We start from the raw sequence: 25,266 nt of genomic DNA, 5'->3' as shown, positions 1-25,266 counted from the left end.
TAGAGGAGAAATGGCTTGACAATTTGTTGGGCTGATGCTGCTGAGATAGCAAAGGGAAGATATCCAGCAACACAGAGCATTCGTTAGATTAAGTAAATATGCAAATCTACCTAGATACTTGGTTTCACATAAAAAATGACAAGTTATTTTTGATTTGTTAAATGACAACTAAATTATGTGCACAAGACAATTTTCTTTCTGGTTTATTTGATAATCTGGATGGCTAATTGCTTTTCACAAAGCCCCACCTTCCTGTCCTTATCTTATTAATACACTCCCTCCCTCCACACCCCTCTTTCTCTTATCTTTGAGCTCTGGTAGCATCTCTCTATTTTTTATGATTGCTGTTTCCATCACTAATGACACAGGCATAAAGCTGCTTATTGATAAGACTGTTTTTAAACAAACACAATACACGGCATAGCATCAATAAAATAAAGAACGGTTGGATACTCTGTCAAGTTTCCACTGGGGAAATTCTTTGCTACCATGAACTGCATAAACTCTGCAATTAGTCAGAACTCAAATGTTTTTAAACAGCTGAGAAACACAGGGTTAGACTTATAAAAATGGACTAAATTGTAGAGCCAAATCCCATATGGAGTTTTGCCAAAGTACAGACTAGAGTTCATGCCCTCCCCTTCTTGCAGGAAAAGACTTGGAAGAGAAAGACTGAACCATGGCTTCTTGATTCCTTGGCCTACAGGTGTAGTTGGCATCAGAGCCGATTAGCCAGAGGGCAAGGGTACTATTTATATTGGGCAAGCCACGATCTGAGGGAATAATAAAAGAGCCATGACCTGTGGATCTTAGCCTGTGCAGGCTCTACCTCCGACTCCCTGAAATAGAAGTAATATAGCTCTTGAATGCACCATGCTATCACTACCTGAGCAATTCTTAGCATCTTTTTTGAATCATGCATAAACTTAGTATGTTAAAAGAAAATACTTTTAAAATAATGATTAGCAGGTGTCAATGTAATAAACATAATAATAGATTTCAATTGGAGTTTAGGGTGCACAAGAAGTGAAGGTTTGGGCCCTATCCAAATGTTTATTAAGTTTGCATAAATTTAGACTGGGATTTTCAAAGGGAGTTAGGTGCCCAAATTCCAATGGGAGTTGGAAATATATGTTAACTACTTATGCTAAACAATCTGTTCCACCTTATATTTAGCTATGACACCTCGCTTACGTTTCCCAGTCCTGAAGAAGAGGTTGGTGTAAGCTTGAAAGCTTGTCTCTTTTGCCAACAGAAATTGGTCCAATAAAGGATATTACCTCACCTACCTTGTTTCTCTAAAACCCTTAGTAGTCATTGCAAAAGTCCAGTCTTAGATTGCTTTTTAATAAACACGGTATTGTACCAAATATATGCAACAGTCTTTTCCCCAAGACTGCAAAACTTGATTTTTTTTTATGGCCATCTGCATACTACACACACCGTAATTCACCCTATACAAAAGGCCAGCAGATGTCTTATACAACACTCACGTCAAGCTAAAGCCCTGTTTTGAGAGTTTAAGTAGGACATAAGTGGCATGGGGTGTCTCTATGAAATGCAAAGAAAAACCTGTGGTGCTGAATCTCAGAGCCTGGGTCAAATGACTTAGGCTCATGCAGTTCAGGTTATTAGACATTCCTGCTTAGGCTGGAGCCTGGGCTCTGAAACCTGGCAAGGGGTGATGGTCTCAGATCCTGGGCTCCTGCCCAAGTAGGAATGTGTCTACACTACTATTTTAGCCCCTCAGCCTGATCCCTGCAAATTGACTTGAGCTCTGAGACTTGGCAGGAAGGGTTTTTCTTTGCAGTACAGACATGCAGGTCTTTTATTGGTCTTCTGCTAAAGGGCGAATTTCACAGTAGCACATCAGACAGGATGAATTTGTGAAACTTTGCATTCCTCAAATGGAAGTTTATTCTTTAAGAAGATATTCTGACTAATGTAAAATGGCAACAGTTGCTCTCATGGCCATTGCCTTACACATAACTCCTGTCTTTCCCAGTGCTCAAACTCAAGACAAGTGAAGTATCTACAGCTAGCAGATCATGGTAATGAACTATCTAAAAACAAATATATAGAACTCTGGGACAATCATCTGTTGTTCTCATCTAAATTCAGTTTGAACTAGTTCAGTGAAAAAGGGGCTCACTCAATCATAAAATAATTTTAAACTAGAAAAGCTGAGTTCATCCTACATGAACCAAACTATTTAAATTCCATTTTTTAGCTTCCCTGAATGAGTGATTCTAAATCATCCACCCAAGAATTCTCAACATGAAAGGGCTATTACTGTATCATTACTGCCAGCTGCCTGCTTCTTTTATGAAAAATTAGGTAGCTGCTTTTGAAATATGTTAGCTTTGGTACACATGAAGTTAAAGGAAAATAAGAACAACAATGGATTGAAGGGCTTTTATAACATAAAATATAAAATAGCAATGCTATTATACAAGAACTTTTTAAATTTTCCTAAGCTTCTAAACCAGGTTTTTCAAGTTTGAAAACTTTTAATAGAATTAAGTGTTAACAAGTGTGATATTAAGCTAGCCGAATGTAAAAAATCCTTAGACGTGCATATGGGTAACTGGCAGTGATGGAAGAACAAATACAGAAGAAATAGATAAAAGCTAAATTGGAATTTACGGTAAAAGGTGCCACACAAGGTTATATGTGAATGGGTATAGCACTAAATTACAAGTGATTTTCTCATATAACTAAAAGGTCAAGGCAGTTTGACCTACAACTGCAGTCTGCTTTAAAATTTTAATGTAGTTACTGCTTGATAAAATTTGGCCTCAAAAGTTCCAGCCAAAGGGGAAATGCAGAATTTATACAGAATCCTTTTGTTGTACCTAATCACCTATTGACTTCTATCATCCAAGGACACATCTAGCTGTAGGTCCTTATTGATCAGATAGAGCTTAGTTTTCCATTACAAAAGGTTCACTTTGATTTGAGTTTTACAGGATCGAGTTTGGAAAGGCTAAAGACTCTGTATTTGGTTGACCTGGAATCTTCTTCTCTTTATGAAAGGCTGACAAATCACAGTGAATCAAAGAAGAGACCTGTGGCTACAGAGGTTTATCAGAGCCTAATCTAAGGGCTATTGTAAAACTCAATGCATAATTGAAGATTCATGAAGAACTTCCCAGATTAACAGCTAGGTTTACTATGTGAATGAGAAATCCTGCTGAGTGACTTTGCTTCCATACATTTTGAAGCCCATATCACCACCTTCTTTTTTATTTCAAGAACTAACCCAAGAAAAGTGAATCTATAGCTGTTGGTTTCTATTTTTGAAATCAAGAAGCTTTATGCACTGAAACTGCCTACCTAGGCTTAAAGAAAGCCATACCACAAATTCTACCAAGGGACTACATCAGAGTTCTTCCTCTTGGTTTTGAACATTTTGCTTTCTGTTTCAGAGATTTCCTTCTCAGATCTTAGGCAAGAGGAGGCAAGCTACATACGGTGTTTGAAGTAACTCTCCCAGTGTCGGAGAGAACTGGAATTTATTTTTAAAAAATATATTGTTTGGGTTTGATGTAACTTTATATTATTATACTCTTGAAGAAGAGCAGCACTGAAGCATTTGTTTTGATAAAACAAAGTATAACAACTTCAAAAACAAACCAGGGAAAGAACAAGTCAAATGTGGGGCTGATCAACCATAGCAGTATCTCTTTTAATAAAGTGGTTAAATGGTTAATTTGTAAGTTACCTTATTCAGAGTTTCCAGTTATATTTCAAATCCATGCCAATTAACAACAAATGAACAGCCCTGCATGAGGCAAAGTTCAATACATTCCTAGCTGTGCTGTTGCTATTGATAGTGAGGTGAAGATGTTATCCAGACAGACGAGCGACTGGAAAAATGATACAGAGAGGGGATATTTAACTTGGGATGTGAGGGGGGAACTAAATAAAAAACCACTCAAGGATACCACTGGTGAACCACGCAGCAAAAAAGCAATCCAGAATGTCAAGGGCCATATGGACACCACACATTCTTTCAAGCCTAAGACAACTGTACAAGACCCGGAAAAGATAATTAGTATCAACAGTAAAGCTTCCCTTTACAGCAGTGCAGGTCCAGTGCATTTCGTCATGCAGAGCAAATCAGCATTCACCCTGAGGGTCTGATCCAAAGCCCGCTGAAGTCAATAGGAGTCTTTCTATTGACTTCAGTGAGCTATATTTAGTGCAGGGGTGGGCAAACTATGGCCCGGGAGCCACACCCGGCCCTTCAGATGTTTTAATCCGGCCCTCAAGCTCCTGCTGGGGAGCGGGGTCAGAGGCTTGCTCCTCGCAGCTCCCAGAAGCAGCAGCACGTCCCTCCTCTGGCTCCTATGCATAGAAGAAGCCAGGGGGCTCCACACGCTGCCACCAGCAAATGGGGCCAATGGGAACTGCAGGAGCGGCGCCTCCGGATGGGGCAGCATGCAGAGCCACCTGGCTGTGCCTCCGCATAGTAGCCAGATGGGGGGACGTGCTGCTGCTTCCGGGAGCTGCTTGAGGTAAGCGCTGCCAGGAGCCTGCACCCCTGACCCCCTCCTGCCCTCCGAACCCCTCAAGAGCACCCCAGAGCTCTCACCCCCAGCCAGAGCCCTCACCCCCCCACACTTGCACCCCAACCCGGAACCCCCTTCCACACCCTGAACTCTTCATTTCTGGCCCACCCCAGAACCCGCACCCCCCCATTGGAAAGGGGCCATAATATTACATGCCTAATTGGACAATACATGCGGATAGCAACTGTAAACTGTGATAAAAACAAATACTGTAGCTTATAGTGCCTTATAAAGAATGTATCATAACAGAACACATATATGAATAATGTTATTAAAAAACTATCACCAGCCCCACTCCCCAAATCATCTTCTCCTCTAGATTTTTGCCTTTATTAGATCAACTTTTTGAATGCTAAAGTTATTTTACTGTTACACTAATGAGTTATAAAAACTGTTGTAAACATTTGATTTACTAAGCAGTTGATTAGCCTTTTTGCCCTGGTACTCTGCCTCAGAGATGTGGGTAATTTAAGTCCCTTGGGGGCCTGGTATAAGACATTTCTACACTCTGATTTAGATTAATTAAGCTGAGCAGGCTGTAGTTATGTACCCTATTGACATTGTTTACACACACACAAAAATCACCTCTTACCTCCATTATCTTTTAGGTGCAGTGCTATCTTGGTATCATCTAAAAAAGAAATTCACCATTACTAACACAGGAAACCTAGTTTAATTAGGTCATAGATCGCTTTAATGATATTCTAATGTCCAACAGATTTAACCATCAGAATAGACTTTGGTGTTCTACTCATATAGGACTTGATCCTCTTCTTCACACTGAGTAGTACCTTACTCCTCTAATAGTACTAAGAGATCTAAAGGACTATCAGTGGAGTAAGGTAGAATTTAAAATGAATAAAGGTATGAGCATCTAGCACATAGCTTTTAAAAGCACCTTTACCTTTGCCATGTATATGTAATCAGGAGCGGCGCCAGAGTTTCTGGCGCCCTAGGCAGAATTCGGGGAGCGGCATTTTGTGCACTCCCCACGGGGCGCGCGGGAGCTTCCGGTTTCACTCCCATCGCACCGCCGAAGAAGGACCCTCTGCCTAAATGCCATAGGCAACAGCGGCAGTCATTGAGCTGCTCAATTGCCTGCCACTGTTTTCCGCGGCACGTCGGCAGAAGGTCCTTCTTCGGCGGCGCGACAGAAGCGGAACCAGAAGCTCCCGTGCGCCCCGTGGGGAGTGTACAAAATGCCGCCCCCCGAATCCTGGCGCCCTAGGCGACCACCTAGAGTCGCCTAATGGAAGCGCCGGCCCTGTATGTAATATAAGTATGATTATTTGTATGACTTACTCTGTAGGTCACATGACATATTCAGGACTCAGGTAGCATTTGACAGTAAAAGAAAACAATTATTAACTGTTCTCATAAGAAATAATTGGAAAAATATACCAGTTTCAAAGTCTCTATATATTTCCAGATTTCTCTTATTACTTGTACATTGGATGAGCCAAATATCTGGGGCATTATCAGCAAATGAGCATTCAGGAATAAAGCTACAAATCCTGTAGTGACAGCTTCTAAACTTTTCTTGCTGCTTTGCTGCAATGAAAGCTAGTCCTTTTCATCAATAGACTCCCACCTTGTAACATCTTCAGTTTTAGGCTTAACGCTTGAATATCTTAGAAGCTAGAAATGTTCCTGCTGGAATCTATTAAAAAATTCTGGCCACACTGTACAGCTTCCATTATATTAACAGGCAATTCTGCTAGAAGAAGAGCTGCCATTATATTTTATAGTTGCTATTTGATTCATTGTAGGTAGCTTTTCTATCCAGCTGAACTTCTACCAGATGCAGGAGGCTAGACTATCTTATCTGCAGGATGGCAAGGTTTAAGCTCTGAAGTCAGAGGAACAGCTACAAATGTGAATTCCCATATTATCTCTCAATCCTGTTACTTTGCTTTGGGACTCTAAAGAAAAGGGTCTTTCTGGAAAAGAATACTGCAGTCAGTACTGGCGCAAAAGGTTAGTGCCAAATATTGAAATAAATCTTTAATTTTGAGTGTCTCTGTTTTTGGACCCTCAGGACCTGTCCCAAAGCTCACTGAAGTCAATAATGCGAGTTTCTCCATTGACTTCAATGAGCTTTGCTTCGGGCCCATATGGCCTGATTTTTCCGATGAGCACCAATAACCTCCTAAGCTTCATAACTGTAAATTTTTTGAAATGTTGACTGTCTTTTACCATATGTCTGTACACCACCTCGCACAATGAAGCCTCCAACCTTGCTGGGACCTCTAGGTGTTACTGTAATACAAATAACTCCAACTGAACATAGTGGGAACAGAGAATTGGCAGTCTCTGCTGAGACAAAGGCCAAGATAGCAGTAGTGGCAGCCAGGATGTAGCAGTTAGAATTAAGAAGCTCAGGCAGAGCTGTTTGAAGACACAGAGTTTGCATCATTGGTCTAAGAAGAAAAATTAGGGCTTTGGTTTTCATCACTATCCAAGCTTCTTGTTTTGGAAACATACAAAGCCCTTCAGATATTTGCTCCATGCTAAGTTTTCTCCCTCCAAAAACCAAAACCAACCAACCAACCAACCAATACTCCTGCTTCCTTCCCCCCCCCCAAAACTTAAACAATCAAAAGATTTGTTTTCTCCTTAACATTGTAAAATAAGACAACTTTTCATTATGGACTAAAGCATTCCATAGTAAGCCACCTTCTGTGGGCAGGCTGGTTGGCAGGTGGGATGTAGTGGCTCCTTTGGTGGTGGTTAAAACTCTGAACCTCGTGGTAGTTGGCTGGAGGGAAGTGGTGGTATGAGGGGGCTTCTCAGTTGTGTCCACATTCTTCTCACAGACTTTATCTTTCGACTATTGAGAAACACGAAAAACAAGCCAGAAGAAAATTAGTTTTCAGTGGAGACCATTTGTCACTGAACTAAAAGTCTGAATATGAACAAACTGCCAAGCCAGAAAGAATGAAAATGGAAACTAAATCAAGGAATATTTGGAGAGTTTATTTATTTATTTTTAAAGTGAAATACTTTGCACAGGGTTCTGTAGAACGACAGGTATTCCATTGAACTGGAAAATTTACAATGCCTAAACTGTTGATGACAAAGCTGTGAAGGCTCTGAATACCAAATGCATATTATTACTGCCACAAAGTTTTAACATCTAAATTCATCACTAGGAAGTTACTTTTGGGGAGAGGGTTGTTCTGTTTTTGCTATTGTGGTTGGAATGCACACCTCAATCAATCTTTTTTTCTGGGTGCCATAAAACATGTCATAGCAAAATACATGTTTGGGTAAAATAAAAATACTGAAAATATGGTATAGCACAAAAAATAAGGTATAGTTAATTGTAATTTTTAATTAATTACATGTTCCTTGGAAATTATCAAAGACAATAATAATTATATATATAAAATAGCTTTACATATAAGTAGTTACCTTTGCTTTTTATTTTTATGTAATAAATCACACATGTGAGTATGTACATATGTATACACAGACACACATGTATACATTTTTAACTCGAGGTCACATTTATATATTCAGTAGGAGTAAAGATTAAAACCCTTTTTGTTTTGTTTTGCTTTGCATTGCAGTGCATCTATAACACAGTTTTGCAGAAAAATATTTCCAGCCAAACAGCAGCAAATATATGAACTACCCCTGCCCCACACCCGGCATACATCATCCAGTTCAGAGAGTTGTGAACTCTGTTTCCTGGCAGTGTGTTCATCTCAGTGAAATGTGTACTTCAAAAACAACACCCTAATACTAACCCCAAAACAAACAACCCTTCCACCACCTTCCATCCCCACTTACAAAAACCCAGCCCAAGCCCTTATGTTAATATTATATATTTAAATAGAAAAAAAATCCCCAGGAGATGCCAAAGATAAGGTTGCTCTCTTAGTCACAAAACACAATAACTCATTCAAATTCAACCCCATGTTAGTAATATTTTTGATAGGTAGGTCAGGTATTACGTGTATATCTAAATATATAGGGCCAGAAAGAGTGCATCCTTTATAGGTGCCCAAGGGACGGAGGGGGCATGAGTATCTCTTCTCTCTCCCTTTGCAGATCACTGAAAGAGGCCTTGTGCTCTGGGAATGCAAGTCTTTCACAGAGCTAGCATTGCTAGTACAGATCTCGACAAAGAGGGGAGAGGTCACTAGCCAGCAGAACTGGATGAGTGCAGATAGGAGCTGCCAACACAATCTGCCCAAGCAGTTAGGGTCCACCAGCATTCCCCAGAGCTCAGGAAGGCATTGTATATGCCTGAGGCAAAATGCCTCCCAGAAGTCTGGTGGGGTGGGGTGGCACTGTGTGATCCACAACAATGGTATTTCAGGCTCTGGCTGAGTCTCTTGGGTAGGATTATCCGCTGCTTCTGCCAGTTCAGGCTCGCTGGTGCCCTCTGGCGTTGGAGTTGTAGATGGGTTTGCAAGCACTGGACTCAGTGCTGGCAATGGTTCTGGTGCTCTTTGCTTTGCCAGTTCCGGTTCTGGGACTGGCTTTGGCTGGGTCTCTGGGATTGGATCCACTATGGCTGTTGCAGACGTTGGCAGGGGATCCCATTCCACCACCTCTATCTGGGTCTCTGGTAACACAGATGGGGCCCTGGTGGAGGCTCAGGAAAAGGGTTGGGGGTGAAAGCTTGCTTAGCCTGGCTACGGGTGACCATTGCCACCCTCTTCCCACCCATGGTTGGCCAAGTCTTCCCCCAGCAGCATGGGGATGGGATAATTATCATAGACTGCAAAAGTCCACATTCCTGACCAGCCCTTGTACTGGACAGGCAACTTGGCTGTAGGCAAGTTTAAAGAGTTTGACATGAAGGGTTGAATTGTCACCGGGGCTTCTGGGTTGATAAATTTGGGGTCCGCTAAGGATTGGTGGATAGCTGACACTTGTACTTCAGTGTCCCTCCATGCTGGAACCTTCTTCCTGCGCACACTCACAGTTTCCCTTCGATCTGAGGGTACCTGGGAGGCATCTGGGCCTGAGGGCCTTGGGTGTGACTCCGGCATAATGAACTGCAGTCTGTTGGGGTTCTTGGGGCAGTTGGCCTTCACATGCCCCAGCTCGTTACATTTAAAACATCGACCAGCTGACTGGTCACTGGGGCGAGGTGGGTTGCTGGAGACGGATGTGGTGGGACGATAAGGTGTCTGGGGTTTTCCTTGGGATGTAGGTGGGGCCTTGGGTTGTCCCCGGTGATATGGTTGTGTTTCGGGTTGCCCCTTCTGATATTCGCTCCAACTGCTACTAGTTTTTTTCTTTTCTGCCACCTCCACCCATTTGGCTCCAATCTCCCCCACCTCGGTTACAGTTTTGGGCTTCCCATCTAGGATGTACCTTTCTATTTCCTCAGGAACACCCTCTAAGAACATTAGGAAAGACAGATCTTCCAGAGATTTAACGCTTGCTCCTGATATCCAGGCATCCCAATTTTTTTCAATCTGGTAGGTGTGTCAGGAAAATGCCATATCCGGTTTCCACTTTAGGGCTCTGAACCGCCAACAGGCATGCTTAGGTTTTAGCCCCATTCTGATTCTGGCCTTGTTTTAAAAAAGTTCATAACTGTTCATGTGTTCCTTAGGCATTTTAGCCGCCACCTCTGCTAAGGGTCCACTGAGCTGTGGCCTCAGCTCTACCATGTACTGGTCTGTAGAGATGCTGTACCCAAGGCAGGCCCTTTCAAAATTTTCTAAGGCCTTGGTATCATCACCTGCCTTGTAGGTGGGGAATTTTCTGGATGGGAAGCGGTACCTGGAGAGGGGTTGCTAGGGTTGGCTGGTATATCCTGCTTAGCCCTTGCTAACTCCAGTTCATGCTTCCTCTCTCTTTCCCTCTCCTCCCTCTCTTTTTCTTTCTCCTTCATCTCTTTTTCTTTCTGCTCCATTGCTCTCTTGTGGGCAGCCTCCTCCCTCTCCATCAGTCTTTTATGTTCATTTTCTTTCTCTGTTGCTTCCAGTCTAGCCAGCTCTAGTTTAGTTGCGGCTTCACTGGTAGTCATTTTCCTGCTTTCTTGTGCTCAGTCACACCCCCTCTGCAGTTCACTGAAACTGGGATGCACTCAGCTCATGGCTGCTTAGTTAACAGAGACTTTCACAGCATTCAGTGTTCAGCCTTTCTAAGCTAGCTATACACGAGCTTCTACCTACACGAGAGGTAGAAAGAAAAAAAACAATTCAGCTTGTAAATTCCTTTTGCTAGCTGCTTGCTCACAGCTTGAAACCTTCCCTTCACAAAGACCCTTGTTAAAAAAACTTAACACCTCTGCCTTCAGGCAAAGAGAGATAAGAACTGCATCTACCTTCCCAGCTAAAAAGGAGAAAAAAAATCTTACTGGCTTTTGGTTTAAAATGATCCCACCGCTCTGCCACCATGTCAAGGTTCCTTCCCCACTCTGAACTCTAGGGCACAGATGTGGGGACCTGCATGAGAACCTCTAAACTTAACTACCAGCTTAGATCTGGTTTTGCTGCCACCACCCAAATTATTTATGAGTCATTTGGGAAACTCTGTCTACCTCCCCCCCAGAATATCTCCTTCCCAAGTACTATAAGCCTTCCCTGGGTAGACTCCTCCACCAATTCCCTGGTGAACACCGATCTTAAAACAAGGAGAAATTAACCATTCCCCCTCCTTTCCCCCACCAATTCCTGGTGAGTCCAGATTCAATCCCCGTGGATCTTAAAACAAGGAAAAATCAATCAGGTTCTTAAAAAGAAGGCTTTTAATTAAAGAAAGAAAGGTAAAAATCATCTCTGTAAAATCAGGATGGAAAATAACTTTACAGGGCAATCAGATTCAAAGAGCCCAGAGGAACCCCCTCTAGCCTTAGATTCAAAGTTACAGCAAACAGAGGTAAGCCCTCTAGCAAAAGGAACATTTACAAGTTGAGGAAACAAAGATAAAACTAACACACCTTGCCTGGCTGTTACTTACAAGTTTGAAATATGAGAGACTTGTTCAGAAAGATTTGGAGAGCATTGATTGATGTCTGGTCCCTCTTAGTCCCAAGAGCAAACAACCCCCAAAGAGCACAAACAAAAACCTTCCCCCGACCAAGATTTGAAAGTATCTTGTCCCCTTATTGGTCCTTTGGGTCAGGTGTCAGCCAGGTTATCTGAGCTTCTTAACCCTTTACAGGTAAAAGGATTTTGGTGTCTCTGGCCAGGAGGGATTTTATAGTATTGTACACAGGAGGGCTGTTACCCTTCCCTTTATAGTTATGACAATATGCCTGAGGCAAAATGCCTCCCAGAGGTCCTGGTGAGGTGTGGTGGCACTGTGTGACCCACAACAGAGGCCTGTGGCCATCAATATCCTTTAATGTGAGACCATTCTGTGAGGTTCCACCCCATACTGATAGATTTACTAGTAGCCTTAATTGCATGTTCTCAAAAAGTTACCTCTCTGAGCACTAAAACTCTGAGGGCAACCCCATCACTAGACATTCAGTTTGCAAATTGCAAAGCTGAAGCTACAAGCCTTTATAACAGCCATCTAGTATGTAATTATTGTACCTAATCACCCAGCATTACTTTGCAATTAAGGCTATATAAGAAGAAAAACTCCAACAAAAAATACCCCCACCACAATGGGCTCATATCAGTGTATGCATTGGACTCAATTATTGAGACTAAAATCAAGCGTGCTTTTCTAAACAGACACTTGGGGACATACTTTGCCTTTAATTATACCCTGCCGTATCCTGTCACTGGGGCTGCGCTGTTGTAACTGAAGACAGAATTTGGCCCTTAGGGCTGAAAAAGGGGAAGTAATTGCTCTTTATCAGCCTTTGAGAGAATCAAAGTCTGTTAGACGAATTAGCAAAAACAACGAGGAGTTCATATTACCACAAATCTTCACATGAAAAAGACTGGTACAATGAGGCCACTGGAAAAAGACCAACATAATGTAAGATACTAATGAATGTGACTTGAAAATGACCCGCTCTGGGCCTTCTTACCCTCTGGCTGCATCTCCTGTAGTCAGCAGCAGTCCCAGGATCGCCGCCCACCCTCCCTCATGCCAGACAGCTATTGTTGTTTTCTTTTTTTAAAGGAGAACTGAATGTAACAAGTCTTTAAAAACGAGTAACAGCAAAATCTGTACTTAATGCTAAAGGCTTGGCCAGAATTCATAACCAAAATGCTCGGGCTGTATCTTTCGCTACAGCTATTCTTGTAGAGTCCATCAAGGATCTATTTTCATACAACTGAAATGGGGAGGAGCAAAGGCAAGGAAAGCTCAAGGGCAGTTGGCAACTACAGCTCAGTCTCTGCCGTCATTCTGATGAGAATTTTAGTGCTACAACAATCAATCCAGGGTCACAAGTTTAGCATTAGCCTTTTTGTTGCATTAATTTTTGGGTTTACCATATTTTCATGGAAATAAAAAAATTCATATTATGCCCATTTTATATCTTCAAATAATAATGACATTGCTCAACCTACATACATCATCATAATGACATTGCTCAACCTAAATACATCATGGACCATGAAATCTGATCTTCCCCTAAAAGATTTGGTCTTCTGTGTGCTTTTACCCTCTACTATACAGATTTCATGGGGGAGACCAGCATTTCTCAAATTGGGAGTCCTGACCAAAAGGGAGTTGGGGGGGGGGGAAGGGGGAGGTGTCACACAGTTATTTTAGGGAGGTTGAGGTACTGCCACCCTTACTTCTGTACTGCCTTCAGAGCTGGATGGCTGAGGGAGTGGCAGCTGTTGGCCGGGCACCCATCTCTGAAGGCATTACCCCACCAGCAGCAGTGCAGAAGTAAGGGTGGCAATACCATACCATGCCACCCTTTACTTCTGTGCTGCTGCCTTTAGAGCTGGGCAGCCGGAGAGTGACGGCTGCTGACTGAGGGCCAAGCTCTGCAGTCAGAAGCGCAGAAGTAAGGGTGACAATACCATATTGTGCCATCCTTACTTCTGCATGGCTGCTGCTGGTGATGATTCTGCCTTCAGGGCTGGGCTCCTGGCCAGTAGCCGCCACTCTCCAGCTGCCCAGCTCTGATGGCAGAGCTGCCGCCAGCAGCAGTGCAGAAGGGTAGCAGTATCGTAACCCCCCTAAAATTACCTTGCGACCCCCTGTACAACTTCTTTTTGGGTCAGGACCCCTACAATTACAACACCATGAAATTTTAGATTTAAATAGCTGAAACCATGAAATTTATTATTTTTAAAATCTTATGACCGTAAAATTGACCAAAATGGACCATGAATTTGGTAGGGCCCTAATAATAGCTATGCAAATTTCCATTGGTGGCCATATCAAGGTTGTAAAGCACATTCTTACCTCTTCAGGGCAGCCACTGTCTACCCAATCTTGTCGGTGGCGATCAAATCCACTGGAGCATCTTTAAATGATGAAAGAGATAAACGCAGTCCAGATGGAAATAGAAAGAGGTAGGGAAGGTGAGGTAGGGGAGAGAAAGACAGAGAGACTGTAATTAATTGATTTATTTTATAATCTGAATGATTAGCACAATGTGTTGACTGAAATATGATTAAATCATGTAACTCTTTTCACCTAAGGGTGTTTATTTTAGTTAGACATTTTTTAGATATCAGAGTATCCATCCCTTTTGACGGTCAATTGCTTCCCTGCACCAAGCAGCGTGGGCTTAAGTTTGATCTCAAGCATATAGAATTAAGTCATTAAATTCATTCTGTCCTGGCTTCTTCTTAGTCTGTAAAAAGCAACAGCAGAAAGGACATAATGTATCAGTCATTACTGCTCTCTTTTTATCAGGCTAGGTGATCTGAGACATCAAGACACTCACAGCTGTATGATCAACATGCCAGGATTATATAACAACCCAGCTGAACACTCCCAGTGGCAGTCTGCAAATACTGTAGAGCTGCTTCAATCTCCTTACTAGCTGAAACAATTTAGGTTACATATGAATTTCTTGCCAAATTAACTGAGGTTAATAACCTGTTTTAAAAATCCTTTCTCATTTCAGTAAATAATGAGAAAACTTTCAAAGCAGCTTGTAATGTTTTAAGTTAATGAGTCCCATAGATCTCCCCACCTCATAGGAGTGTTCATTAATGCTGGCAAAGCACTTTGAGATCCCTCAACGGAAGGAGCTATAGAGATGCAAAGTTATATTAAAAAGGCAAGCAAGTGGCTAGACATCCTAAGACTGCTTTGAAAATTTTGCCTACATTTGTTTAGCAAATGGCTTTGCATGGCACTATGTTGCATTATGTCATGCCAGGGATGATGTACCACAGCATAAAAGGGCACAACATAGCTCGAATACAATGCGACACAAAGGTCAGTAAAAGGAACAAAACAAAAGGGGGCTTTTTCAAGAACAAGACTGCAACAGGTGAAACACTTTTGGCACCTGCAATTGTGTTGAAGTCTGTCTATGTTGTTTTGAGTTCTTTTTGTTCACATTACCAAGCATAAGGAATCTCCCCCACCACTCCAATTATCTATATTTGGATGGTATTATTCGGTCCTTCATAATTAAAAGGTGCCTAGACATCTTTTTAAAACCATGAAACAATTAGGGATGGTCAAAAGTCTGTGGAGGCCACTTGAACCCTTTTCTAAAAAAGTTTGTGGTTTCCCAAATTTGGTGGTAACATGGCATTTTGGTGGCTATGAGTTTCCACACACCTCCACTCTGATAGAGGCCACAGTGGGGTGTGTTTATCCTTGCCCTCACTTGGGGGCCAAGGAAGGAGTGTCAAGCTGGGTGAGGGATGGTGTCCTCTTCTCCCAATCTCAGGGTTCTCCTCTCTCACTGGGAGATGAGGGGTGACTTGCCTGAGCAGAATGGAACTGGTGAAAGCCACATTCCTACCTGCATGTGACACTCAAAAGGCTCATTCAGTCCCTAATTTTCAATGATGTTTGAATGGCTTTTCCAATACCATATTTGCCCAATCCTAAAAAAAGCCTGATTTTCAGAGGGGCTAAGCACCTGCAGGATTTTTTTATTATTATTATTTCAGTCAGAGCTGGGGGCTCAGCACTTCTGAAAATTAGGCCCAAAGTTTAGAAACTAAAATACCCAACCCCACAGTATATTATTATACACAGATAATTACTGCCAGATTATACACCCACACTTACTGGAGTCCAGCAGTATCTAGGACCATCTTGTATTATATCTTGGATCGAGATGGTGCCAAATTTAAAATTCATTAGGTTGAATGAATAAAACTTATCCCAGACTTACTCATTTACTGTTCTGAAGTTTCTTTTTGGCAAACCACTGAAATATTGCAGTAGGCAATATAATTTGTTATAATTAACAATACAGCCATGCTCTGTGAAAGGATTTGCAACAGCTCCTATCGAAAACATGTAAAACAAACATTCCTAAGATTACTGTCCCCTAAAGAATTTGAAAGGCTTGACACTGCTTATTTAGCACTTTCTGCTGACGCACTGGTGATCCCAAACAATATTATGGAAAAGCAGCTTTATCAGAAATTAGATAGTTTTGGCTCCAAACAAATTGTCTGCAAAATATTTCTGAGACACATGTTAAGGAAATGCCAGTCTTAGAGGATATAATCACTGTTGCATCGCTGAGTTAGGACTCTGGAACCTGTCATTACAACAGTGCACCGCCTGCTCTACATTAAGCATTTATAAGACTTTCATTTACTGGCATGGCAATAATTCCCTACTGCCATGAAAACACTGGAGTAGATTTGATTAGTTATGCCATTTGTGCCATCTGTCAAACACGGCCATTTTATAACAACTTCATTTTCAAGTGATGACCCAGATCTGCTCCTAGCAAAGCAATTAACATAGCATGTTCTAGGAAATGAGAACAAGGACACTATTTGAGAAACAGGGAATCCCAGGCTTCCTTATTTACATGGAACATAGATGTGCAATTTTAGGAAGCAGAGGGAAAATTCAAGCGTTTACATATGTGATGGTGATGGTTTGGCCTGGCTGACACACTTGACATTATGCCACAAAAATGAAGTATGAATTCTTCCATTGTGACTTATGTGAGACAGAAAGGAGCTGTAAACATCATCAGATTTACTAGAGGCTGTTTACCTCTGTTTGGTAGAGAGCAGATAGATGAGGAGGAGTTTCCATTTACTCTAGTAGCCAAACCCCTATCCCTTTTTTCTGCTATAGAGGCCCAGTGCTGGAAAAAAGTCAGCCAGCTCCCACAGTAACGCAATATGAAAGATTTAGCACAATATGCTCTGTGCAGGATAAATACACTGGGGAAAGTAACTGAGAAGGAAAAAGACAAAACTCCCAGTGAAAAATCTAGGTACCTGACAGATGGAACGAAACACAATCAGGAGATTCAACCCCTTCTATGACACTTATCTTCCACATTAATAGCAATCCAAATATCTCTACCAAGATATCTGATGCATCAAACACACACTCAGATCCTGGGCATAGAAAAGACACACTCGGCAACAAAGGTTTTGAATCAGTTTCGTAACTACACTGTACATAAATATTGATTCAGCACAGTTAAAACATTTACCTATTCCTCTGAATACAAGTGTAACTGGTAGATTAATTAGAATAGTTGGCAGGCTGAAAACAAACAGCACACTATTGTTCAGGGAAAATGCAACTGTACTGTTTGAAATTATTGAATGGATTAGTGTAATTTTAAATGCAGTCTCAGACTAGACTGAGAGAGAAAGGAAGTGTCAGGGAAAATACTGTCAGCCTTGGTGGCAGTAACCGTTGCACCTGTGACATGTTCTACAATAGAATCCTTATACTGCTAAAGCTAACAATCTATCTAGTTACATTGGGGCAAACCCCTAACAAATTGTACTTGAACTGATTTATCTTAATGCAGTAACTTGCTCTTGGACACCACACCCTCACCATCTGATGTTTGTAAGAAACAAGCACTGAAAGGGATAATATATATGTAAAAATGGGGAGGAGGGATAGCTCAGTGGTTTGAGCATTGGCCTGCTAAACCCCAAGTTATGAGCTCAATCCTTGAGGGGGCTAATTGGGGATTGGTCCTGCTTTGAGCAGGGGGTTGGACTAGGTGACCTTATGAGGTCCCTTCCAACCCTAATATTCTATGAAATGTTATCTTTATGCTCACTCTGACTTTTCCTCCATTTCACCCCAGGACAGGCCTTGTCTTGGCCCTCCCATTCTCCCAATATCATTTTCTTCTCATGCAGCTTAGGGTGGAAAGAAATTGCATTTTCCTGCTCTTGTTGTTTCCCACTTGCCTTATCTCAACTCCAGAGCTGGATAAATGTGTATGGAATTCATTTAAGTGTCACTGTACATTACTGTGATGTAGAACGGGTTGTGCCCTATGGCCCAGATTTTGTACAAAGTACTTAAGCCCATGCCTCACTTTAAGCATGTGAGTGGTCTCATGCCTAATCTCTTCCTTAATTACATGCCTAAACCCCTTGCTTAACTAGGTCCTATTCCTGGAGTCTCCACAGATCTCTCTATTGTAGTGCTGGGAAGGGGAAGTTTGAGTGCAAATTAGCTCCTACGTGACTGCTATATGCCCTGCTACTGAGCAGCTAAAACAAACCTAAACCATTTAAAGGAGACTGTATAATTTTAGTATTTATGCAAAAATTAAATATGATGACTAATGAAGCATAAATAATTATTGATGAGTCACAGCCATGTCTGCAATGTTGAATACATGCTTTCATTTGCAAGAGAAACATCTCAAGATTTATGATGTAAAGTTAGTGATCAGAAGAATCCCACAGATTTGGGGCAGAAGTCTCAGCAGATAAGCAGCAGACTGATGATGGCCCCACAGTTGTACAAATCAGAATGTCTGGTGGGAACCCCCCCCCCCCAAAAAAAACCCTTAGCAATACATTCTGTGAAGTACTCCTACAATATTGTGTAAAAATGGGAAAATTTCCAATGTAACTGGAGAAATAAAGAGCTGTTAGTTTACATCAGAAAAGGTTGAAGGCTGGTGAGTGTAATTACCCAATATTTGTTAGTTTGCAGCAACATGTGAATAGACAGCAGGAAGCAAGGAGTCCCACAGGGAATTATTATGGTTGGAAGACCCTGGGAATAAAACTGGGCTAAAAGAGAGAGCTTATCTTTGCAGTGAAGGTAATAAACTAGCTAAGATGAGAGAAGACTGAATTCGGATCAAAGAAGAATGGCAGGGTAGTTCTTATGTGGTTAAATGTCAGTTAGAAAGACAAAGTTGCACAGTAAATTATTATCAGGAAAGCGGAAACCAGTTGAAAAGAAGATAAAGAATTGCTAACTGAGGCACTGCCTTAGATAACTACAAAAAAAGGGATGAGGGCAAGAAAGATCCAGAGAGGAATTTATGAGACTTTGGAAATAGGCTTCTAGAATCTACAATACAAATAATCTGCAGAAAACAAAAAAAGTAAACGTTCTCTGAAAGTAGCTGCACTACACTGGACTCAGAGGGCCTGACTGTCCACTGTCTTTCACTTAGTGTAGTAACTAAGTGATCCTTGTGCAAAAGGGGTGTACTGCTATCACCAGTGTAAGTCAGCAGTGAATTCCCATCTGGTAGTGTTTCACACTCACTTTGCCCAGGTGTAAATGACTTCCCCATTGTGCAAGGCAGTGGGGAGTCAGGTCCTGAATCTTAATATCACTATTAGGACCACCTACATAGTTCTGGCTTCTTAACTGCAGCACGAGAATTATTTTATTGCAATCACCTTGGCTTACGGGTCTGAATCCTTTTATCTCTTTTCCACATAGCCCCTTTAATTTCAGAGTGAGATCTTCCAGGATGACTACCTCCTCAGGCAATGCATTTACTTTCCCCCACCACCAATCAGCAGAGCACGCCCAGTGGATAAATAAATAAATAAATAAGTGATAAGCTTTATATAATCACTTTCTAAATAAAGTTTGACTCTGACTTCCTTTAGAGTACAACTGGGCTCACCCACTCACTGATTTGTCTTTTTATTTTTAAATAGAATAATGACTGAGTGACTGAGTTTCTTGGTTTATCTATTTTTTAAGTAGTACTTAGCTCCTTTTGGTGCATCTGACCACTTCCCCTTTCCTATGCTGGTAGCTTCCTGTATCATTAGCAGGAGGCAAGTTCTGAAGTGTGTGCACAAGGGTAGCAGAAGCTGCTGGAAAATAACAGACTGCTGCTTCCAAGAACAGCAGCACTAAGATCAGCAGCAAAAGAGTGGCACATGCACCCTCTCTTCTCCATGGCACATGGCAGCATGGAGAGCAGGAGAATGAGCTGTGCTGGGGTTCTCTCACCTGGCTGGGGCAAGTGGTCAGTGGGGCCTGACCTGGCTTTGGGGAGCAATACAGGCAAGTGTGGCTGCTGGGGAGAAAGCTGGATGGCAAGCAGTAGCCAGCTCTGAATGTTTAATACGACCCATCTTTAATAACCTCCCAACAGCACCTTTGGCAGGCCATTGGGAAGGAACATGCTCTTTGTCTGTCCCTCAGTGCCCTGGAAGCAGGGAAAGGGATTCACTGAAGTTCATTCACTAGGATAGGGCTAGAAGCAGAGTAGGCTTCTTCCCAGCTGCAGCTCAAAGGGCTGCTGCTTTGGGAGCAGAGGCAGACATGTGGAGCAGCTCTGCAAGGAGAGAGCAAGGGAGTGTTCACAGTCACTCAGGCTCCCTGCAGCTTCACTCCCCAATTCTTTCACCAAGCCAGTCCCCACAGAACTGCTGCTGATCAGTTAAGTGGGGCCTCTTGAATAGGAATTCAGGCTGGCTGCCCGTAACCAATCTGTGCATTCCAGACAATATTCTGTCCACAAAATAGTCTCCAAAGCATCCCCCACAATGATTAAAATTCCTAGTCTACTGTTACTTGCCATTTGATTTATTATTGTTTGCATCACAACTGTGCTAAGTGGCCTAAACTGATATGGGGCCCTGTTGTGCTACACCCTGTGCACACACATTATAAAAGCTAGTCCCTGTAACAAAGAATTAGTCCCTGTCACAAACTTAATAGTTAAAACACAGAGAGAAGAAAGTGCCATTTATCCCCATTTTACAGATGAGGAATTGAGGCACAGGGGTGATTTTAAGTGATTTGACCAAGCTTGCACAGGAAGCCTGTAGCAGAGCCCAGGTCTCCAATACCTTAACTACAAGATGACACACTTTCTTTAATGCCCACTGATATATGTAATCTAGATGTGGTTCTATGTCTGTTGTAAACTAATCTAACCTGTATATAACCAGTTACATCATTATCTATATACAAACTAGCACAAGGCCAAATTGAGGCAATCTGGTACTCTAGTACACAGAGCCCTCCATGGCTCTGCCACCCTCAACGCCCAGGCAATGGGCTCACCATACCTGGGAGTGGTAGTGGCAGAAGGACCTCCCTCCTTGAGAGGTAGTGGCAGCAACATGGGGCCGCTTTCTCCCCCCAGGTGTAGCGGCACCCCACCTTCCCCCCCCCAATTAGGAATAGCCATGGTGTCAGCAGGGGTCTTCTCTCCTTCCAGGACAAGCAGGTTGTGGTAGCAGGACCCCCACCCCAATTGCCAGGGTGCATCTGTTGGGTGAGTTGGAAAGTGCGCTGGGCCTGTGCACATACAGAGTCCTTTTCTCAGGTGGTGTTGCCAGGGCTGCCAAGTGCACTGGGTCTGAGTGTTAACAGACCATAGAAAATGAATGAGACAGTTCACATCTCTTACAGCTACTGTTCCAGGCTGTGTGCAGATGTTGCTGCACCCATTACAGTTGTGGCACATTTTTACTTCATGTCATAAGTTCAGTTACAGACCTTTTTTTCCCTTTTGAACTGAAAGCTCAGATTTAGATGTACGGGCCTAAAGTACCTAAACCTTAGTCTGTCTCTGACCTATGTCCTTCTCCATCATCCTTGGAAAACTGACCCAAGACTGTGAGACCTCCACTACATCCCTCTGTAAAGGCAGAAAAAAAAGAAACTGATTATTATGGACTAAATCCTGGGTACCCTATTCGTGCAAGCAAAATGGTTTGCCTGAGATGAGATTTACTTGTGTGAATAAGGTGAGCAGAGCTTGCCCCATAACCTTATCTGCTACAGCTTAGAAGCTCTTCACTCTCATTTTTAAGTGAGTGGACCTGTTTCTTTTATATTTGATTGTGTACAAATTTGAGACACTCATTCTGCCCATTCTGAGTTGTAAAGGAAAGAATTCAACTCTCTTACAGAAACATCCACTGTAAATTGCCATAAGAAAGACTTGGGGAGTAGAGGTGAAAGACAAAACAAATATTCTGTCAATGGCTGCTATGAAGTTAGAACACTGAAGACAGAGCAGTGTAAAAGAAAGACTGGCAGAGAGGAATGAGGCTTTTATGATTGCTAGGAACAAATGCTAGTGCTTATGACAAAAATAAATCAAAGGTTTTCACTCACCGGCAGGCAAGGCAAGCGTTTTCTCCTTACAGACAGATTTTGTAAATGGTCCCTATAAGAAAGTACCTACATATGGCAGTTTCCGTTTTCCTAACATTTTCCTAACCATTACTTTTTCCTACTTAAAAGGCAAACCCACAGGGAGAGGATGGGATAGCCAGCGAGAGGCCTGCTCAGGAGTTAAACTATAAGGATTTAGTTTTTGTCATTAGAAAAAGTACTGCAGGTACTGTGGTGTATAAAGAGGGGGCAGGGAGCCAGAAACTCTGAATTCTGGAACAGGCAAGTGTGCAAAAACAAGGAGTTTTCATTTGATAAAAAACCCCCAATGAACAAACCATTAGAACCAGTAGATTTTGCTCTAAAGATGCCTAGAATAGGAGGAGTGTTGCAAATCAGAGCTGAGCGGCATTGGTAAAGTTACAGTTTGTGAAAAATCTTGCCCAATGACTACTCACACTGTGCCTGCTTCAAACCAATGCTATCTATAAGGGCCTTCATTTTTACATGGACTACATTCACACTTTTATTTTGTAATATGCTACTAATAAAAGCACTGAGCGATTGTATAGCTGATCAGTGGATGCATAGCTCTTTCTTTGTTAAGGATCCTGGCCTCTCAGCTTCACTTTGTAGTTGTTTCACCATTAAAACACATGAAGGGCCACTCCTGAGATTAGATTAGAAACCTTTTCACTGAAGCATCTTTATAGAGTTTAAACCAGGAAGAACTGATAATTATGAAAAAAAAGTTCCTTGCAACAAAGCAGGCCTACAGCACCCTTCAAAATTGGAGTGTCTAGCCCAGGGGTAGGCAACGTATGGCATGCGCGCACGCGAGCTGATTTTCAGTGGCACTCACACTGGCGGGGTCCGGGACACCAGTCTGGACGGCTCTGCATTTTAATTTAATTTTAAGTGAAGCTTCTTAAACATTTTAAAAACCTTATTTACTTTACACACAACAATAGATTAGTTATACATTATAGACTTATAGAAAGAGACCTTCTAAAAACATTAAAATGTATTACTGGCACGCGAAACCTTAAATTAGGGTGAATAAATGAAGACTTGGCACACCACTTCTGAAAGGTTGCCAACCCCTGGTCTAGTCCCTTTCCAAACCATCCTAAACTATGCTGATGGTGTAACCGGAATAGCTAATAAAGAAAACATGGCTATCTCAATATCACTGAGGAGTGATGCCTACACCACTAAAAGGGGAATCATGGAAACATTCAGGAGTTGCAATGATATGTTACCCTCTCAAGTCCTAACTCACTCCAAAAGGTCATGCAGAGATTTCAGCTACAAGGAGGAAGAGTTGTTAAGAGGTCAATGAGGATAGGACCCTGAAAGAAGAGTTGTAATTTACACAATATGATGATCCTTCATGACAGCCAATGTTTAAGAGGTTAATTAGGCGACCTGGTGGAATAGGAAATCTTTTCTTCCCTATTCTTGTTAAGAATCCATACAATTCTAGAAGCTCTATGTTCATAGTGATGTTTTTGTGAAGATGAATTGGAGAGGATAATTAAAACCAAGCCAAAGGAAAACAATGTGGAACTCTGCTACAGAGTCTCAAAAAATTAATCAACGCAGGACAGCAATGAAACAAAAGAGACTGAAATGTCATATGATTGACTCTGCTTAGAGAGCTGTGATGATGCCACCTTTAAGTTCAAAAAGGTATTTGTTTCTTCTCCCACCTAACTCACTCTCTTTTTCCTAAAACAAGTGCAAAGTCAAATGATATAGTCCAGGGGTCGGCAACATTTCAGAAGCGGTGTGCCAAGTCTTCATTTATTCACCCTAATTTAAGGTTTCGCGTGCCAGTAATACATTTTAACGTTTTTAGAAGGTCTCTTTCTATAAGTCCATAATATATAAACTATTGTTGTATGTTAAGTAAATAAGGTTTTTAAAATGTTTAAGAAGCTTCACTTAAAATTAAATTAAAATGCAGAGCCTCCCGGACTGGTGGCCAAGACCCAGCCAGTGTGAGTGCCACTGAAAATCAGCTCGCATGCCGCTTTCGACATGCGTGCCATACGTTGCCTACCCCTGATATAGTCAATACTCAGCAAGATTTCTGAAGAATTATAGAACAGTTGGGGATCATCAGTTTCCTTGTTAGAAATACACATTAATATACATTATAGTATTTGGAAGGTGAAAAGAAAATAGTTTATTTGACTTCAAGTTTACCTAAAAACACTTTTCAGGGAACCTTAGATAGGATGAATATTTTACTTAATCATTATGGTTCTGAAGTACTGCATGATGCCATTTAAAATACTTTCACACCAAAAAGCAGCATCTTCATTAATCCCCCCTATCTTAAACAAGGTATTTATAAGGGCACTACAGTGTCAACATGTCTCCAGTTATGCTCAAGTCATTTTCAGAAGCACAGCTTTAATATTTTAGTCCTTCCAGAAGAGAAGTTAGCAAGATAGTGGCCTCCCAGCTCATCCATGGCTAAAATAGATATTTGGGGCTACGAGATTCAGTCAGTCAATTGTTTTATTTCAGGACATCTAGTCAGAATGTAATGTACACACTAAAATACTAGCCAAATTGTCATGCAAATTTCTGAATATGAACACTATAAAATTAATGGTAAGAAAATTAGGACTACCAAACTAGCCAGTTACTTTCTTGTCTTTCACAATACAGATTTGCGCTGGGATTACAATAAGGAATTCAATTTATTAGAAATGCTTTGGTTATATATTTGGCCAGTAATTGATTGGGAGAATTTTTGCAGTGCAGTAGTCCTTACTTATAAACAGACTTCTTACTTGCATTGAAATTATATTTCCCGCCCCCACACACAAACACACATTCTTCCTCTTCCCCATCAAACCCCTGAAATGTCATCCACCAACATAAAAACTCCTTATTAGTCACCATAATTCTGCCTGGGAAGTATGGGGCAGGAATAATTTCAAAGCCTGATACTGCTACTCCTCAGCCTGCTGGATCAGGGGTCATGGTTGAGTGATACCAGACATCTGGTCAGGGATCAGTTGCACTCGTCCTATGACATACCTAGATCTAACCATTTGCAGATAGTGACAATGAACAGAATTACCACTAGACCTCTGGGTTGAGTTTGTTACATTTATTGTTAATATATTACACCTGAGATTCTCAAGGTGCCTGTTATATAGGAATATGCTTGAATCCAAGCTTTGGTGTGATACAAGCTATCAATGTACAAGCATAAGACAATATGATGGTGGAAGCTGCGGTGCAACAGAACATGATGTAGTTCTGCCAGCAAATGTCTATTTAATCCACGTTCACTGTT

At 41.7% G+C, this 25,266-nt stretch overlaps 1 protein-coding gene across 5 annotated transcripts in view; it reads right to left on the bottom strand.

The window, feature by feature from the left end:
- PLXDC2 (plexin domain containing 2) overlaps nt 1-25,266 on the bottom strand; it is a 392,323-nt gene that overhangs the window by 38,082 nt on the left and 328,975 nt on the right. For all 5 annotated transcript variants that reach the window (XM_045007165.1, XM_045007166.1, XM_045007168.1 and 2 more), the window contains exons 10-12: nt 13,872-13,932; nt 7,251-7,404; nt 5,167-5,205 (exon numbers count right to left, since the gene is read on the bottom strand). In XM_045007165.1, the coding sequence (XP_044863100.1) occupies nt 5,167-5,205; nt 7,251-7,404; nt 13,872-13,932 (254 nt within the window). The remainder of the gene's footprint in view (nt 1-5,166; nt 5,206-7,250; nt 7,405-13,871; nt 13,933-25,266) is intronic.

The sequence above is a fragment of the Mauremys mutica genome, chromosome 2 (assembly GCF_020497125.1).
Source record: "Mauremys mutica isolate MM-2020 ecotype Southern chromosome 2, ASM2049712v1, whole genome shotgun sequence".
In the NCBI taxonomy this organism is placed as follows: domain Eukaryota; kingdom Metazoa; phylum Chordata; order Testudines; family Geoemydidae; genus Mauremys; species Mauremys mutica.
This window is presented reverse-complemented; position numbering and strand designations above follow the sequence as displayed.